Source organism: Eublepharis macularius, chromosome 18 (genome assembly GCF_028583425.1).
Source record: "Eublepharis macularius isolate TG4126 chromosome 18, MPM_Emac_v1.0, whole genome shotgun sequence".
Lineage (NCBI taxonomy): Eukaryota > Metazoa > Chordata > Lepidosauria > Squamata > Eublepharidae > Eublepharis > Eublepharis macularius.
Window position 1 is genome coordinate 15,456,935 of NC_072807.1, and position 17,750 is coordinate 15,474,684.

Sequence of the window (17,750 nt, forward strand, 5' to 3'; positions counted from 1 at the left end):
AGACTGCAAGCACCAAGGACAACAAATCATACAATTTTAACACTCTTTACAGCACATGGCACGCACCTATAAATCTTTAAGAAAAGCAGCATGTCTGCTTAGATCCTACCGCTCTGCTATACATACTGCACCTTGGCATTAAAAAACACTCTTAAGCGAAACAGATGGGTTAATTCAAAACATGCAGTGGATACCATAAGTCTGCTCTTCATCATTATTATTACTTCGTCAAGGAAGGTAAGCAGCTCCTTTTTCTTCTATAAAATATACCTGATTGCACTCAGCCAGGGTAATAAAGCACATCCCCTCTGGGCTGTCAAATGTTTCTGTACCATCCAGGAGACCTGCAAGGGGAAAAAAAGCAATTACAGCATATGCTATGAACTGCCAGCAACACAAGAGAAAGGTTAGACTTCTTCTTCCTGGCTACTGAAAGCAAGACATGTCATGGTGGCTGTCGCCTCCTCCGATTTGCTTCAGGAGGCAGGATTTCCCTAAGGCTTCTTGGAGCCTCTTCTAGGAAGGGCAGCCTCTCAGACCCAACAGAGGAGGCAGCTTAACTCAGCTGAGAATTGCCTGATCTTTTCCCTACACTGAGAAGGACAGGACAGACAAGAAGATCTAATGTGGGGATGGAAGGTTCAAGAACAGAACTACTGTGTCACTGCCACCGGGGACTGGATGACAGAAGAGGTCCCTATTTGCTCTGCCTAGACTCCCACTCTCTTAGAAGCATTCTTTACCTTTTTAAAAAGCAGCACAAGCCTTAACTAAAAGAAGACCCCCCCTTTCCCCCACTAAACTCAGAGTGCCCAAATAGAGAGAGGGTGGAGGAAAAACCCTCTTGAGTATATTCGTGCCTTGGATACAGGAATTTTACCACCTCAGAGGAAGCAGTGCAAGAACCAAGAAGGCACCCCTCCTCTGTATGGAAGTTGTTTTCAGAAGCACTAGGCAGTCTTGCATCCTCAAGTGGGAAGGAAGAGGCATCTGTTGAAAAACGTTCTCCTCCCATAAGCAATGACTTTGTTTCATAGATTAATGCATCAGTGTTTCGTAGACGAAGTACCTCCACCTTCTGCCAATGTTTGGAGAAGATTATTTTCAGCTTTGGAATTATTGTTCCCTGCTCCCTCTCTCTTTGATGGTGTGCTGGTCCCTTCTCTTGAGATTTCTAGTGCCAGGAGAAGACGGATTCAAACAGGTTATAACTGGTTTTCACTTCTGTTTGGTTGGGTTTCATTTGCTGATTAATGACTAATATGGTTTATTTACTGATCTATTTTATGGATGTTGTTTTTAGGGTTAATTTGGTTCTATCAAGTGTTTTATTTTTATTGGTGCCCATTTTACTTTTTCTTTGAGTTTTATACTGTGTTGTATTTATATCATTACATTTTAGAAACTGCTCACTGTCTCAGATATTATTAGTGCAGAAGAGGCCTAGAAACATTTTAAACAAACAGATACTGTTGGCCACTGCACTGGCTCCACGTCCTGTTGAAAGGCTGCATATTGCTGTCTGTTTGGTGGACTCCTGAGACCTCTCAGCTTTCCGGCCACTTCCAAGCAAAGTAATCAAATATATCTGTTCCCGTCCAGCTGTACAACATCCCGTTACTGAAGCCCTGCATGGCATTATATTTCATTAATTCATTTAATCACAGCAAAGTTATCTGAGACTGCTGCCACTCTCCGCCCACTCCATGTTCAGTGGCACAAGAACATGGATCAACCTATATCTCATGGGGGTGGGGGGAGAGAGGAAATATCCTTCTGTCTTCCTACATCTCAGATCTTTCTTTTATTCATGAGGCCAGAAATATCCATCATCAGCATCCTCTCCCACAGCCAAATCATTTTTCCTTGTCGAGGCACAAATTCAGGGCTTTTTATGTTAACTGCATCGTGGGAGAGTTATACAAAAGAGATTATTCCTCTAGGGCCAGAGACTTGATTCCTGGAAAATAAGTCTTAGCATAACAAGAGGCCACGTTAGAACAGGCAATTCCAAGACAGACTATAAGGACAGGAACTGAAAAACAGCTGTCACTGCATTACATTTCAGATTATTTATATCGTGCTGTAAAGGTGCCTGGTGCTTTGCAGTGTAAAAGACACAAAGTCCCTGCTCTGAGGAGTTAAGGCCCAATTTAAGTTCAGTAATGCAGGGAAGTTGGAAACAAGGATGTGTTCATTTGCCTACTTACGCATGCTTCGGATAAATTTCAGCACAGAATGGGAACATAAGGTTTGTAACCAAAAGCTCTCTTAGAAATGGTGGCTTTTGAGGAGGGACTGGAAAAAAAAAACGGAGAGAGGCAGCACTGTGTAGTTGTTCTGGGAGACCACTCCAGGCACAGAGGGCAGCCTGGGAGAAAAGCTGGAGTTGCCTGAGGCATCTCCTCTGGATGACCAAGGGTGGCGGAACTCAAGGAGCAAAGAAGTTGATTGGTATAAGACAGAAGGGAGGGTAACACCAAGGAAGGCCAGGCCGAGGACTTTGTGAGGGGTCCAGGAGCAGGCAGGAGGTCCATGTGGAGCCCGAAGGATATTACATGCTTAGAACCACAGTCAAAGTAAATGATTTGGGCAACAGAGTTGCTGCATAAAGGGGATGGGACTGAAGAGCAACAGCAGAAAACAAGAGAAGGAAGAGGCTGCAGAAGTCAAACCAAGAGAGGAACCAGAGCTTTTGCCAAGGGAGTGGAAAGGAAGCCCCACATTTTTGCAATGTTCTAAACAGAGAAGCAACCTAGCATAGGGAGAAGAAAACAAAAACGTTAAAGACTAAGCTGAAGTTTTTTTGCCTGTTCTACAGCATGGACCTATCAACAGAGAGGGGGAGTATGAGGAAAGGAAGGCTTGGGGAGGAAAGCAGAGAAGTTAAATTTTTGTGTTGATCTGGCCCACGTTAACATCTTGGACATGATGAGTTAGAGAGTGAAGAAGCCTGAGGAAAGGGGCAGTTTGGTGATGTGTAAGGAAAAGGGCAGAGAGGCATCTAGAAAAGACATGAGGAAGAGTGATCAGCTGAGAAAAAGGAGGAAAGAGGAAACGGCTGAAGGAGGTGGAACATGGCATTCCTCACCTCTGCTGCTGGTGTTCATGTGTTCCGCTGGAGAGGTGGTGCTAAATTGCCAGACTGTTTTCACTTTTTTCTGTCCTTGTCCACTGCTGATTTCCACTCTCCATATTTGGGGATAAGCACTGAAAGGATGATCAAGGAGAATAACTATGAAACAAAAACAATAGTTTGATACTTGGGATTCCAGTATATTAAGTATTGAGGTTTAAAATTACTTTTGGCAGAAGTCTTTCACAGTAGACTGCCTCACTGGTAACTGAAACACATGCTTTTCATTCAGAGGATTTTCCTTGTAGTACTTTATACAAGATCTAAAAGAGACAACATTGTTAATCTCTACTCTGTGAAACAGGAAACATTTACTATGGTCCTCTATGCAACTGTTCAAAACTAAACATTAAAGCACAAAAGTTGTACAAAACTATAGCCTATACTAGAAAATTGCTGAGGGAGGGGAGAAAGGGTATTAAGCCTATAGTTTCCTCAAATAGGTTTTTTATTTTAAAAAAAGAATTATATTATTTTATAGCTAGAGAACTGTATGTTGAACTCTTTCTCTATAAAATGGGAACGAAGGACTGAAAAACATGTATATGGAATAAGACCTACGGAATAGAGAGAAAAGTGGTCAATAAACTTATCACTTCTAAAGGTTTTCAAGAAGTTTTATTTCTTGCAAACATTGCTTCAATTCAATGCAGAGCCTCCTGAAGCAGTGGAGCAAGAAGTGTGTGGTTAATCAGAAAAAAACCAAAGAGGAGATCCACAACAAAGCTGGGCTCACAGGAACCACCCTAAATGTTATTTTAAAAAAAATTACATGCCCCCTCTTCAGACATCAGAGGAAGAGTTTCAACTTGCTTTTACACATTGTTTGCCCATTCAGAGAATCTGCTTGTTTTTTGCCATTTAAAAAGATTTTCTGGTTCAGAATTACTGTGTCAAAAAGATGAGGTTCTCATGATCAAGTTTAAGAAGATCCACACAGTTGTCCACTATTTCCAGCACATGATGGAGTTTCTGAACACGGTGAACTTGCTCCTGCAGATCTACTGAAGTGGACATGAAATAGTCCTGTGTGTGAGAGAGAGGGGTGTCAAAGAACAAAAATGATAGCGCTTTTAAAAAGGTCAGTGTGTGATTTGAGTAGCTGGGTTAAACAAGAATGTCATCTGAATAACAGCCTGCCCCCCAAAGTCTCATCTTCTCAAATAACAGAACTACTTGTATCATAATAATATACTTTGTAAACTGCTCTGAGTGGGCGTTAAGTTGTCCTGAAGGCTGGTATATACATTGAATGTTAGTATTTGGACGCAAAAAAACGAAGTTATCTTACCAGATGAGCATGTACTGCAAGTTCCTTGCCTGAAAAACAAACAGAATTCTAATTTGCATGCCAACATACAGCATCAATGTAAACTGTGCAATGAAAAGCTGCCGTATTAAGATGCTGCAAACCCTTTTTTATTCCTATTTAGCCATTGTGTTCTCATGCTCACTCCCCTTAGTGCCTTCAAACATGGAACACAACTGAAGATTACCCAGATCTGGAAACCACCACCACCACCACCACTTAATTTACATACCATCCTTCAGAACAACTTAACACCCACCTCAGTTTGGTGTAGTGGTTAAGAGCACAGGACTCTAATCTGGAGAACCAGGTTTGATTTCTCACTCCTCCACTTGAAGCCAGCTGGGTGACAGTGGGTCAGTCACAGCTCTCTCAGAGCTCTCTCAGCCCCACCTGCCTCACAGGGTGATTGTCATGAGGATAATAATAACATACTTTGTAAACTGCTCTGAGTGGGTGTTAAGTTTCCTGAAGGGCGGTATATAAATCAAATGTTATTGTTATTGTTATTGTTATTATTATTTATTCTCACAAACCACAGTTCTGAACAAATCCTCAGTTTGCTCAAGCACCTCCATTCAGACAGAATGATGTACTGGAAGACTTTGCACCAAGACCTTATTAACTATGAAGAGGAGCTGGGGGAAGCACACATGGAGTCTCATTAGTCAGGTGCAAGCCTCTCAAATAAACACAGGTTTGTGATGTACTAATGTAGCTAATGACAGTTTCAGCTTTGCTTTATAAAAAGACCCACTTGGGAGGTTCCATGGCACGCTTCCACATTTACTGTATAAAAAGTCCAAGATCAATGGGCAATATGAAATGAACTCTGAGAGAGTTTCTTGTAAATCACAGCTTTAGTTTCTGATTTGTGGGGATGGGAACAATCCTTTAAAATAAGTACCACCTGGCAACTTCAGTTGAGAAAATCTACCCAGGAAAAAAATGTTAATTTACATATAAAAGCAATGTTTATGGGATGAGTTCATTATAGAGACCTGAATTTAAAATGATTCTAGTCAGAAGTTTAAGTTGAGCTTGATGATCTACCTAGAATCTCTTTTTAAATGGAAATAGATAGATACAAAGATCGCTTGGAAAAGCCACTGAGAGTTGGGACCATTGTTGCAAAACAAAGACTTACCTACAAAATAGCTGACATAATCTCTCTTCATTTTATCCACACCAATCTCAAGAAGCATTTGAATTGGAGCGCCATCCCTAAGAGGAACAGTCTCTACACTCCCATGGAGAGACTGTTTAATCAGTTTGCTCAGTGTGCTATTACTTCCTTGATGAATCTACAGAAATATAATGTGTCTTGAAATAAAACAATTACAGCACAAGAACTTTAAAATAAAAGTATTTCTGAAGGCTGTACTAATCAGATGCTTCACAAGATTAAAAGAAAAAACCTGTGCTAGTTATATAACTAAAACACATGCACTGTGAATAAATAGGAACAGTATTCCTTAGGATTACAATTTTTTAACATAGCCAATATATTAAGCCATATGATTAAAGTGTGCATATATTGCCAAGCCTTCACAAAGTACTTTAAATCCATCCTTAGCTCCATTCTGCATCAACGAGACTTCACAAGTGTCAGGCAGGTTCAACATTAACATGTCACTTGTTGGGAGGGAAGAAGGGAGCAGCCCAGGTCAGTCTCCATATTCCCTCTTTAACCAACACAAGATCAAGACTCTGTCAGAATGGCTCCTGGAGCGACACAGGTAATCTTTAAGAACCCTGTCAATGAATCCATGGGGAAGTTTTAATCACATACAAGCTGAACATTTATGGATATTCTGCAGCAGAGCTCAGTGAGGTTTCCTTAGAACTAAAATGCATAGGATCAGGCTGAAAAAACAGTGCTATAGCAGAGGCAGGCAATCCTTTTTGGCCCAAGTGATGGGGGGGGACAACCAAACATCTACCTTCAGATGTGCCAGCAAACCTGGCAGGGGGTGGGGTGGAAGGTGAGATTGTATTTGGCCAGGCACACTTGGAGCAAGCCAAACCCAAGCAAGTGTTGCCAGGACCCTGGACTCAATTGGTAGCTGTGCAGGTCTGCGAGGCAATGATGGGCATAAGTCACGCTGGCCCCAGCAGTGCTGAGTCGCCTGGACAGAGATCTGGCCCTGGGGGCCAAACACAACAGTCTGCTGTTAGCATGTGTGCCAGAGGCTGTCCATCCCTGTACTATAGTTAACCCCACCAGATAATCAAATTAAAGTTACAGCCTCAGAATTCATACATACCCATGTCCGCAATTCACCATGTTGCAGGGATTTCATTATCAACTTGAAGCACTTAACCAATTCCTCATATGATGCGATGTCTGAGAGGGAAAGTTAGGCATTTTACTAAATATTTAAGCAATCAATTATAAGAAATCCAGAAAATACTTTAAGATTGCATAAGCCTTCAAGCATTTCTATTACATGGTGCAAATCTTAAAGGACATTTGAATATGTACTATACAAAAATATACATACTTTTCCACATCTTGCACCACAGCTGTTCAACAAAATCCAAATCTTCTCTGTTATTAAAAACTGTTTTCATGGAGCTATAAACCGTAGCAGTGTCATTCTGGAGATTCTGAGAAGAGGAGGAAATGATTTAAAAATAAGAACGTAATGCTAAGACATACGTCTCGAGATTTTTTGCATTTCTACATTGATATACTCAAAAGAGCAGCCGGGGCTGGTTAGCAAGAGACACTAATGCACTTCACATTAACATCAGCCTGATTTTGCAGGGCTGAGCAGAAGCCTTCAAGAACTTGATGCCATTACAGGAACATTTTCTGGCCCTACGAATGCTCACTGCAGCGATCCTTTGCCTTCTACCAGGCACCCAGCATTAATGGCAAGAGCACATATTCACAGATCACCTTTTAAAAAGACTACAGCTGGAAATTCAACGATGGACTGGTTTCATAGCCCCACATACCTCAATATCACTAATGTTTTGTGTCTTTAATCCATCCACTTCATCTTTTAGATCTAAAGGAGGAAGAGACAAGATGGCATCATAGTACTATGGCAAAGCATGGAGCAGAAGAGCATGCATGTCACAAGAACAATTTTGCCATATTCCAAAGCTTTGGTTGGAATGGGTATTCCAGCTGTCAGGGTTGTGGAAAAAACCTTTATTAAATCCCGCATCCCAAATCTGTTCAGAGCACTACTGCTTCACATTATTAAAAGCTACCTTTCAAAAGCTTCTGGACCAGTTCAACCGCTGGTTTTCCTCCTGAAGGCTTACTCCAGTCTATCGCGCCAGTCTTCAATCCCTGGGCCAAGCCCTGCAAGCACCACAAAACCAAAGCAAAGCCCCAAGCCACTGGTCAGCTACATGCCAATACACACTGCATTATCTATACAGGCTTAGTTTTTATCATGCTAGTAAAAAACAGTTGCATCTTTTAGATTAACTGTAACTTCTTATGTAGAAAGCCCAAGTTTTGCCTACTTCAGAAGTTATTGGAAGAGTGAGCTGCACCCTAGGGAAATCAGTTAGAGGAATGTTTAGGCATGAACTTTTAATGGGGCATTTACTAACAAGGTTCTACACAGGGAGAGATTAAGGGTTCAGGGTATAAACTTTCATCAGACACTAGTATTAGTGTCAGTGGATTTCAAAGGAGACAACTAATTAAAACATGCAAACATCCTAGTGGCTGTGTGGGTAATAAGTACTTACAAGAAGGAACTGCAGTTCTCTGCTGACCTCACACACCGAACTCAAATGGCCCCCACAAGCCATCTGAAACTTCTGGAAGTTCCAAATATAAAAGACACATTATAGAGGTGGAATAAAAAACCTGCTACAGCTCAATGGAGACTAATAAATAAGTTTACCCACTAATATCATTTGTAATTAAATAATCATTAAATACGTAAAGAACTGTGCTATTAATTTATCTATCTACATTAATCACTTCACTCTCTTCAAGACGCCAAATATACTGAAATACAGTACATATGATACGTTGCAAACAGATGAGAGCTAGAGAATGACAGAGAGAGAGAGAAAAAGAAAGTTACAGTTAATCTGTTACTATTTTCAAAAGCCAATCAAAGGTTTCCAACAATTTGCTTTGTCTCTCGAAAGCACTAATTCATTTATTTTTATTTTTATTTTCTACCTGAAAAGTTCTTACAAGTTTTTAACATTTCCCCAGGATCCCTTTTGGCTGCAGTAAAAAGATCCAGAATTATATACCCTTGACCAATTTTTATAACACACTCTTGTAGAAGACTTAATAAATAGATGTTAAGGTCTTTCGGAATTTTGAAACTTAACATTCAAGTGGGTTCAAAAATTACGTCCCCAAACTTTTATATGACAGGACATCACCACAAAATTTAAGACCCGAGGCACACCTCCCAAATACCACTGATAGATTTTTGTATAAAAGTTCTTTCTCACATTAATGCACATTGTATCAATCAATCAACTATCAATTTAATTGTCAGAAACAGATGTGATTTTTAATTCATTTTCCTTCTATGTGCAATTAAACTTTTAAATCAAATTAATTTTTTTAAGAAATGGGAAAAAAGAGAAATATTTTACTAATGGTGTTATCAACCGGCATTGATAACGGCATGGCAAAATCTCCTTTAATTTCTTTCCTTTTCAAATCCTGTCTACGTTACATAGTATTCTCACCATTTAGAATTAATACAATTAAGTCACTGAGGCTGCAGCCCTGAGGACATTTCCCTGGGATATGTTCCCAGGGAATAATATGGGATATGTTCCCATTGAATAATATGGAACTTACTTCTGAGTAGACCTTGTTAGGACTGCTCCCTGAGAATACAAAAACTATCTAAATATATTACTCATTAATCATGTCATCGATCATTTCACACCCAGCCAGACTGAAGAGTTATAGTGCTAAGGTCCAAATTATACCTTGGGGAGATTCATCTGTTAGTTACTAATCTATTAAAATATTTATAACCTCCCCCCCCCCCCCCGGCTTCCTCTTGTTTCAAGGTAAGCAGAGAAAAGTGCTCTACTCTCCCAAAACATGTGTATGATGACTCTGGATCAGACCACTGGTCCATTCCGTTTAGTTTCATATAGTAGTCAAACCAGATGTTCTGTAGGGCCAACAATCAGGGCACAGCAGGCTGAATCAGGCGCCTTGGCCTCTATCCCTTTTATTCAGGTTCCTTTTACTCATCTTCACCGGTAACCACTGATAGACATAATCTTCCACAAATCTGTCTAATCCCTTTTAAAATTACATATTCTACTGGCCATCACTACGTTAACAGTACAGTTTCAGTACTCTGGTTCTGTAACAATACTGAAATGGCAAAGATAATTTTTCCTACCAGTGTAGTGGTAGAAGCGGGTGGAGGTATCTGCAGAGCCATCGTCACAGTGTCCCAAGCAAAGTCAGCATATATATTTCTGTCCAGTGGAACAAAGGTGTCCTCCAGGGAGAGGGAGTCCAACAAGGTGGCTTCAAGGAATTTGTAGGAAGCAAAGCCCTTCATTCTCAGCTAGAAATAACAATGGATCAACTCGGTGACCTTTATTAGGGATAAGTTTTTCCAACACTGACTGCTGATGCCTTAAAGAGATGTGGTTCCATGTGCTGCTCTTGTTTAGTTTTCCCCATTCTACAGCTCCAGACCAGCTGCATTATTTTGTCTTACTAAGAATCTTTGCTGATGGATTCAAATTTTCACATATCTTGTAATCTACTTACTGATTTACTGACATTTTTATTACTTTTGTAATCCGCCTTGAGTCCCAGTAAAAAAAGGCAGTCTATAAATGAAAATAACAATTCCCACCAGTTCCCAATAAATAATAACCAACAATTCCCAATAATAATAACTAAGTCACCATTCAGAAAGATATACAAAACCTGCTGTCATATTAGTCCCCTAAAACGCATTTTTAATTGTGGAATGACTGTAGTTTCAGAGCACTGAAATTACTGTAAGTCAAACCCAGATTCACAGTATGATCCTAAGCAGAGTTATGCCCTTCTAAACTCAGTTACATCAATGGGATTAAAAGGATGTAACTTGCTTAGGACTGCAATGTTAAGCACTAGCTCTGCTCTGGGCTTTTGCATCAGCATCCATTTTAAGAGCCTGGAAAACCAGGCACATGGAATTCTTCCAGCTACAGATGTATCTTTATAGATGAACAAAACACAAAGAGAAACTTACCCCAGAACAGTGATGTCTTCTTCTGTGGCTCTCTTTTAATTCTTCCAAATCTGTAGAACAATTTTTATTTGTCAACGGCCCTAAGAAGAGAAACGGAATTCAGCAGGGGCAATCTATCTAAATGAACACATACAGATAAAGTTGCCTTACAGTGAATCAAACCATTGGTCCACCACCATCAGTACCATCTGCTCAAACTGGCAGCAGTTCTCAAGGGCCTCAGTTGGTGGTCTTTCACATCACCTTCTACCTGATCCTTTTAACTGGAGACGCTGGGGATTGAACCTGGGACCTCCTGCAGACAAAGGAAATGCTCTACTACTGAGCGATGGACCCTCCCCCAAATTATTTAGTTATCAAAGGAAATTTGGAATGATGTATTCGCTGCCCTCAGGCTTTACTTACAGAACAGCTTTGACCTTCATGATTTTATTTATAGATAGATATAGATATGGTATGAATATATGAATAGTATTAATTACATAACTTTAAGGCTGAAAATGAAGAAATGGAGATTTTTAAAGATGTTCTATTCCTTGGCTCAATCATCAACCGAAAGGGAGACTGCAGCCAAGAAATCAGAAGGAGAGTGAGATTTGGAAGGGCGGGCATGAAGGAACTAGAAAAGATCCTTAAGGGTAAGGAAGTGTCACGAGAGGCCAAGACTAAGGTAATTCAAACTGTTCCCCCCCATTACAAGGTATGGATTCAAAAGTTGGACAATGAAGAAGGCTGACAGGAAGAAAATTAATTCATTTGAAATGTAGTGTTGGAGGGGTTTTATGGATACCATGGACCATCAAAACAACAAATAAGTGGGTACTAAAACAAATCAAGTTGAATTCTTCCTAGAAGCTAAAATGCCTAAACTGAGGCTATCATACTTTGGTCACATCATGAGAAGACAAAAGTCACTGGAAAAGTCAATAATGCGAGGAAAAGTTGAAGGCAGTAGGAAAAGAAGAAGATCCAATATGAGACCTGAGAAGTTTCCGAGACCTAAGCAAGGATGTCCATGATAGGATGTTTCGAAGGTCATTCATCTATAGAATCACCGTAAGTCAGAAACAGCTTGACCACACATAACACACACACACATCCCATATTGCGACTCCTGCTGCTGCTGGTGAAACAGCAACAAAGAACACAGATGTTGTGGTTCTCAGTGGCAAAAACATGATCAGCAGCCAATATACTGCAAACCAATAAATGGACCTATTTGGAGTAATAAAAAGTGAATCATTCATAGTATTAAGTGTATTTAGCCATATTCTCAAATACAGTCACTTGAAATAAAAATAACTATTCCTTGCATTGAATGCTGTAACAACCATCTTCTCAAAGATGTTTTTCAAAATTTGTCTTAGATTCCACAAGATCTAAAATCAATCTAAGAAACTTTTGCTTATGAAGAACAGGTAACCATCCTATATATAAAACAATGGTGCATAGACTTAGACTTTTTTCCTCTCCTTATTCATATCTGAAAAGAGGATTTCTGGGGAGTGCTCCTTCTAGAGAACTCCTTACCATTGCTGGTAACTGTATGAAGAGTGATCCCAGTAAGCTTATTTCCAGTGGAGAAAGGTTCAGCCCCTAGCCAGATAGTTTGTTGGGGGTCTGTGCGATCACACCGTACCCACAGCGGAAGAAAAGGTGCTGGATTGCTTATTTTTAAATGGGTCATGTTTGGATTTTGTGACATGGTATAGAATGAAATGAGCTGCCTAGGGAAAAAAGTAAATATATGAGACCAGGTAAGTAATTGCCAAAGTTCAACTGCTGGCGAAACATCAGGAACTACAATGCCAAGACCACAGCAATACAGCCCGGAAAACCCACAACAACCATCATTCTCCGGCCGTGAAAGCCTTCGACAATACGACAATACAAAGTTCAACTAGCTTAATATTTCCATTTCATACCCTAGTATGGCATACAACATTCAGACATAAGGTTCAGCCTACAGTATTAGTCACTCCTAAAGAGTGGGAAACTAATTCATGACTAGCAAAGAACTAATAAAGACTACTATTTTTGTTCTAGGTTGTACTAAGTTAATGTAGACTAAATTAATGTAGCTGATCACCTTCTAAGACTTGCCTTCACCGATGGAAATGTATGCACACAAAACTCCAGCTATTTTTCTACATTCAAGTGATTAGCTATATAAGCAGCAATTAGCATCAGAGACAAAGGACCACAAACTCTTATCAACATGCAGAAGATTTAAAATAGGAGTCACACACCTTGCTCTGGAAATAGGCAAACCATGTACTGCAGGACACACTTTTGAAGAAACCTCAGAAATATATGTGCCATCTATGGGCTGCTGTTCTGGTTGTGTGATTGTTGCACAGGATATCTATACGAGTAAGCAACTGTGTTACAGAGATAGCTATTTTCAAACAAGGAAGCAACACACTTTGAAATAAGGATACCCATCTTACCACTTTCTCCACAACCACCATCATCCCATTTCTGTTCCAAAAGTTCTCGACAGGATTTGCGCATTCTTCATCGATAAGGTAGCCTTGTACATCAGTCTGGCAAAAGAAACAGCTTTATTTTTGTATTGCAGCTTTTCGGAGGGTGTTTAAATGACAATTTTAAGACAACAATGCAATCAAACGGCATTGTTATATCTGTTGTAATTAACCTGGTACACTGGCACATAAATTAAGCCTATAATAAGGGGAACCAATGATCTGGCTCTACTGTCCAGTACCAGCTCTTCTGACTGGTAGCCGATATCCAGAATCTCAGCCATAGTTTTCATTACTCCCAAATTCCTGTTCAGAGTCTTTCAGTGATGAGACAGAGTGGGACCTTTATAAGGGAGGTAGCCAGCAACAAAGCTACGTAACAGCCTTATGTCACAGCACATGCACACCTTCAAACTGGGTGACTTGGGTCAACCTTAAAACAGACTCCAACATTAAGAGCTGACATGTTTATACAGTCTTTTTCAACCAAAAGATACCTTAGAGAAACAGCATCAGAGTTGTATCAAACAGCTTGAAATGAGAGACAGCTTGAATCAGTGGAAATGAATGAACAAATGATATTCATATCCTCCCTTTGCAAGGAATAATTTACTTAGCAAGTAATCATGTCAGAGTTCATGCCAATAACTGGCCACAATAGTTTACAGCAGTAGCTTTCAAAACAGAGAATGAACATCCACTACTATGTTTTTCTTTCCCATTTTAAACTATACACTAAAAAGTTTAGAAAAACACAGACATGGAGGCTGATTTTTTTTAATTACAGAATTTTTTGTAAAAAAACATTTCAAGAAATTATACATACATACCTCAAAGGTAAGTGGTCCTTTGTTGACATTTCCCTTTCTTTCTTCGTACACTCTGAAACATAACAAGTCATTTATTTTCACTAACTGGTTTTTTTTCTAAAAAGCTTAGTAGAAATACTTGCAGTCTGATCTCCATTTCAACGATTTCTGGTAAAAAAATTGGGACAGGAACATTGCTAGAAGTGTCATGTGGAATATTTACCTTGCTGAAAACATCTCACCTTTTTACTCAAGTGTCAAAGTTTGATCATAAGAATAACTGACTACAACAAACTGTACAGCTAAACTAAATTAGCGGTGTCATCCTAAGCAGTGTTACATTTTTGGTGTAGTCAATAGGCATAGAAGAGGATTAACTCTGCTGAGAATGGCACTATTAATTCAAAAGTCAACAGCAGAAATATGAAGATCAGCATTAGTCAAGAAAAAGCCCAGGAAAACAGAAGAGATTTTATATCATACCTACAAGAGAAGAGCAAGGTATACTTCTCTAGAAGGAGTGTTCTAAAAATAGGTTACCACCATAAAAAGGCCTTATGCCCAGCAGTCACCTATATGAAGCAGGACCTCTTGCTAAAGACTGAAGCAGGTAAGAAGACAATACTTCAGCTTCCCCTTGGTTCAAGGGGTTTAGGGCATTGTTGAATAGCATGCTGGTGAACAGGCCAGAATTTTCAATACTGCTGAAAGCCAGTATAGTGGTTAGGATGCAAGACTTGGATCTTAGGGATAGCCAGGGTATGAACCCCCACTCTGCCATGGAAGTTTGCTGGATGACCTTGGGCCACTCACACACTTGCAGACTAATCTACCTCATAGGGTTGTTGGGAGAATAAAATAGAGGAGAATGATACAATCCAATTAGAAATGGAAACGTCCAAAAACCAGTGGGAGAACACTTCAATCTACCAGGACATTCCACCAAAGACTTAAAAGTCGCTGTGGTTCAACAGAAACCCTTCAAAAACAAAATCCAACGGGAGGCTGCTGAATTGGAATTCATATGCAAATTTGACTCTGTCAAGCTGGGACTGAATAGAGACTATGAATGGTTATCACATTATCACAGGTAACAGATTTCCTTTACAGAGGCGTGGTCTGGGGGAGCCCAGAGACGCCTGGTGTGGGCTTTGTTTGTCAATTATCTCAGCCTGAGTACGTGTGGGCTTTCGGGGACCACAGTTCTCTTTGTCAGATACAGCTGGCAGGGAGAGCTGTGGTTATCGAGGGCTTATACTACATAGGAATTGTATACCTTCACTGTGGCAAACTAACACGGCAAACTGACTCCACACCAAAAGGAGATGTTTACATTTAGAAGCAAAGGAATGTTTTGATTGCCTTCACACTAATTGCATCCTGTCGTCTTGTGATATATGTCCCCTTCTTTCCCCTCCCCTCCTCTTCTGTATTTGACCAGTTCGGATCAGGCATCTGATGAAGAGAACTTGATTCTCGAAAGCTTATGCTACAATAAAATAAAATTGGTTAGTCTTAAAGGTGCTACTGGACTCTTTTTGACAATCCAATTTGGGTTCTCATTGAGAAAAAAAGACTGGGAATAAATAAATAAATAAATCAGTAATTGCAGCCACCATAATCCAACTTCAGCTATATGGGAAGGTCAGCACTGCCCAGTAACTAGGCAGCTTCAGGCACAATTTTTGGGACAAACTGAAACTTCCAGTGAATTTGTAAGGAAGCTCTGGGTACAAGACACAATACCAACAGTGCTTTACATATTATTATTGTCATTGTTTGTTTATAGTCCATCTTTCTCACTGAGATCCAAGACAAATTACATACTGCAAATGAATACAATAAAATCAATAGCCAGGACATTCACAGAGCAAAAATACAATATAATCAACAGGACATTCAATGAAAAAAGATACAATTGGGTATGGTAGCTGCACATTTGAAAACTAGTATAAAACCAAACCCATAGATGAAACCTTTCTGAATTAAAGCATAAGTAATTGACATGACATCTTTAGCAAGCAACCTCAAAATACCCAGGAGCGCATTGACATCAGCAAATAGTACCCAACAGCAGAGTCTATAGTCCCTGTCCCTGACCACAGTATCTCTTTGAGCTATTTCTTAGGACACAGCCCTATAATCTGTCCTCCTGAATAATTCAGTCTTGCATAGTCTGCTGTGGGGAAACGTAGGGAGAGTGGCAGATGTGCAGATATGAGGCGCCTATCATGAAAGGCTTTGAAAATAATAGTCATGACCTTGAATTGAACCCGAAAATGCTCCATCTAGCTCCTGAAGTAAACAAGCTGCAGCATTTTGCACCAGTTGGAGTCTCCAAGTTGACTCAGAGGGGAGACCTAGATATAGAGCGGGACCACAAGTGACGCCTGACACAGGTTGGACACTTGCCAGCTTCCCTCAAGTTTTGATGGGAAATGTAGGCAGCTTGGCGGAATGTTGGGCGAGTGACAGTTGAAAAGTCCATTGGACAGCAGTCGGAGAGCCAAGCTGCAAGACTAGGACGCCTACATTTCCCATCAAAACTTGAGGGGAGCTGACAAGTGTCCAACCTGTGTCTGGTGTCACTTGTGGTCCTGCTCATAGTGAAGTACAGTAATCTAGTCTCGATGTTACCATCACATGAATCCAGGTGGCCAGATCAGTTGTGTCCAAGTAGGGAGCCATTTTCCAGGATAGTCTAAATTGAAAGGAGTTAGTTGCCACTGCATTTTCTTGCTTCTCTAGCAGCGGTGCTGGGTCTAGTATAACTCCTAGGCCCTTAACTGAGTCAGCCAGGGTCAACTGGACCCCATCAAAGGTTGAAAAAGGAATGTCCTTCAAGATCTCTGCTTTTCCAACCAACATCACTTCGGTCTTCTCTGTCAATCTGTTTGCTTTCCTGTCATTTGACAACAGCTGTCAAGCAGAGATTCAGAACCACCAGGGGATTTGGATAGCAAGATAGAGTTGGGCATCATCTACATATTGATGGCATCTACTTCCATAACTACGAATGAATTTCCCTAAAAGCTTTATATAATGATTGGATAACATGAGGGATAAGATTGTGTCTTGTGGAACCCCTCGAGATAATTCCACTGGTCTCCAATAGCAACCTTTAAGTCCATCCCACGAGAAACAATTTAAACAAGTCCAAAGCACAGCTAAATTTCCAGTTTCTTAGGACCAACTTGCAAAGCAGCCCATATTAAAGATTTACTTTCTAAATTATTATTCATTATTGACTCCCCCCTCCAATAAGAACCAAAGGAGCTTACAGCATTCTTCCCTCCTCTGCTTTATCGTCACAACAACTCTATGAAGCAAGAAGGGCAAAGCCCCAGCCCACAATGAGCTTCCATAGCAGTGTGGGAATTCAAACCTGCGTCTCCCAGATCCTGCTCTAACCAGTACACAATACTATCCAAACTCCTCCCTCCACATAAAAACCCAGAACTTAACACTGGACAAACTTATATATTAATCTTCATATTTAGTACACACATTCAGCACAGAGCTATCTCCCTGGGCAGCTTTGGGCCGGTTATACTCTCTCAGGGTAGCCTACCTCACAGGGTTGTCAGGAAAATAAAGCAGAGACCAAAAAACACGAACTTTTTCTTGAGCCTCTTAAACAAAGAGTGATTTGAAACGCCTTTAAAAGAACTAAATACTCACTGCCGAAGGAAGCTGCAGAACTGAAGAACAGACTCCCGATGCTGCTGCCGCCGAGAGCCCATCGCCGGTCCCCTCAGCCCCGCTCCGGGATCCCAGTCGCGCACGCGCAGC

At 40.4% G+C, this 17,750-nt stretch overlaps 1 protein-coding gene across 1 annotated transcript; it reads right to left on the minus strand.

The window, feature by feature from the left end:
* Positions 1 to 29: 29 nt before the first annotated feature.
* Positions 30 to 17,720, minus strand: ZWILCH (zwilch kinetochore protein). Its single transcript, XM_055003052.1, has 18 exons — positions 17,640 to 17,720; positions 13,980 to 14,031; positions 13,114 to 13,209; positions 12,913 to 13,028; positions 12,194 to 12,390; positions 10,664 to 10,743; positions 9,812 to 9,982; positions 8,163 to 8,234; positions 7,671 to 7,764; positions 7,410 to 7,462; positions 6,950 to 7,055; positions 6,713 to 6,792; positions 5,593 to 5,749; positions 4,428 to 4,456; positions 4,026 to 4,162; positions 3,304 to 3,399; positions 3,092 to 3,210; positions 30 to 344 (listed from the first exon to the last, which is right to left on the minus strand). The coding sequence occupies exons 1-18, from the start codon at positions 17,699 to 17,701 to the stop codon at positions 229 to 231; spliced, it is 1,833 nt and encodes a 610-aa protein (XP_054859027.1). The 5' UTR covers positions 17,702 to 17,720; the 3' UTR covers positions 30 to 228.
* Positions 17,721 to 17,750: the final 30 nt, after the last annotated feature.

Coding starts and splice junctions, on each gene's coding strand:
- ZWILCH (XM_055003052.1), bottom strand. CDS start 17,701: ATGGGCTCTCGGCGGCAGCAGCATCGGGAGTCTGTTCTTCAGTTCTGC. Junction 9,983..10,663: donor GAAGACATCACTGTTCTGGG/GTAAGTTTCTCT, acceptor TGTTATTTCTAG/CTGAGAATGAAGGGCTTTGC. Junction 6,793..6,949: donor GTGGTGCAAGATGTGGAAAA/GTATGTATATTT, acceptor TTTCCCTCTCAG/ACATCGCATCATATGAGGAA.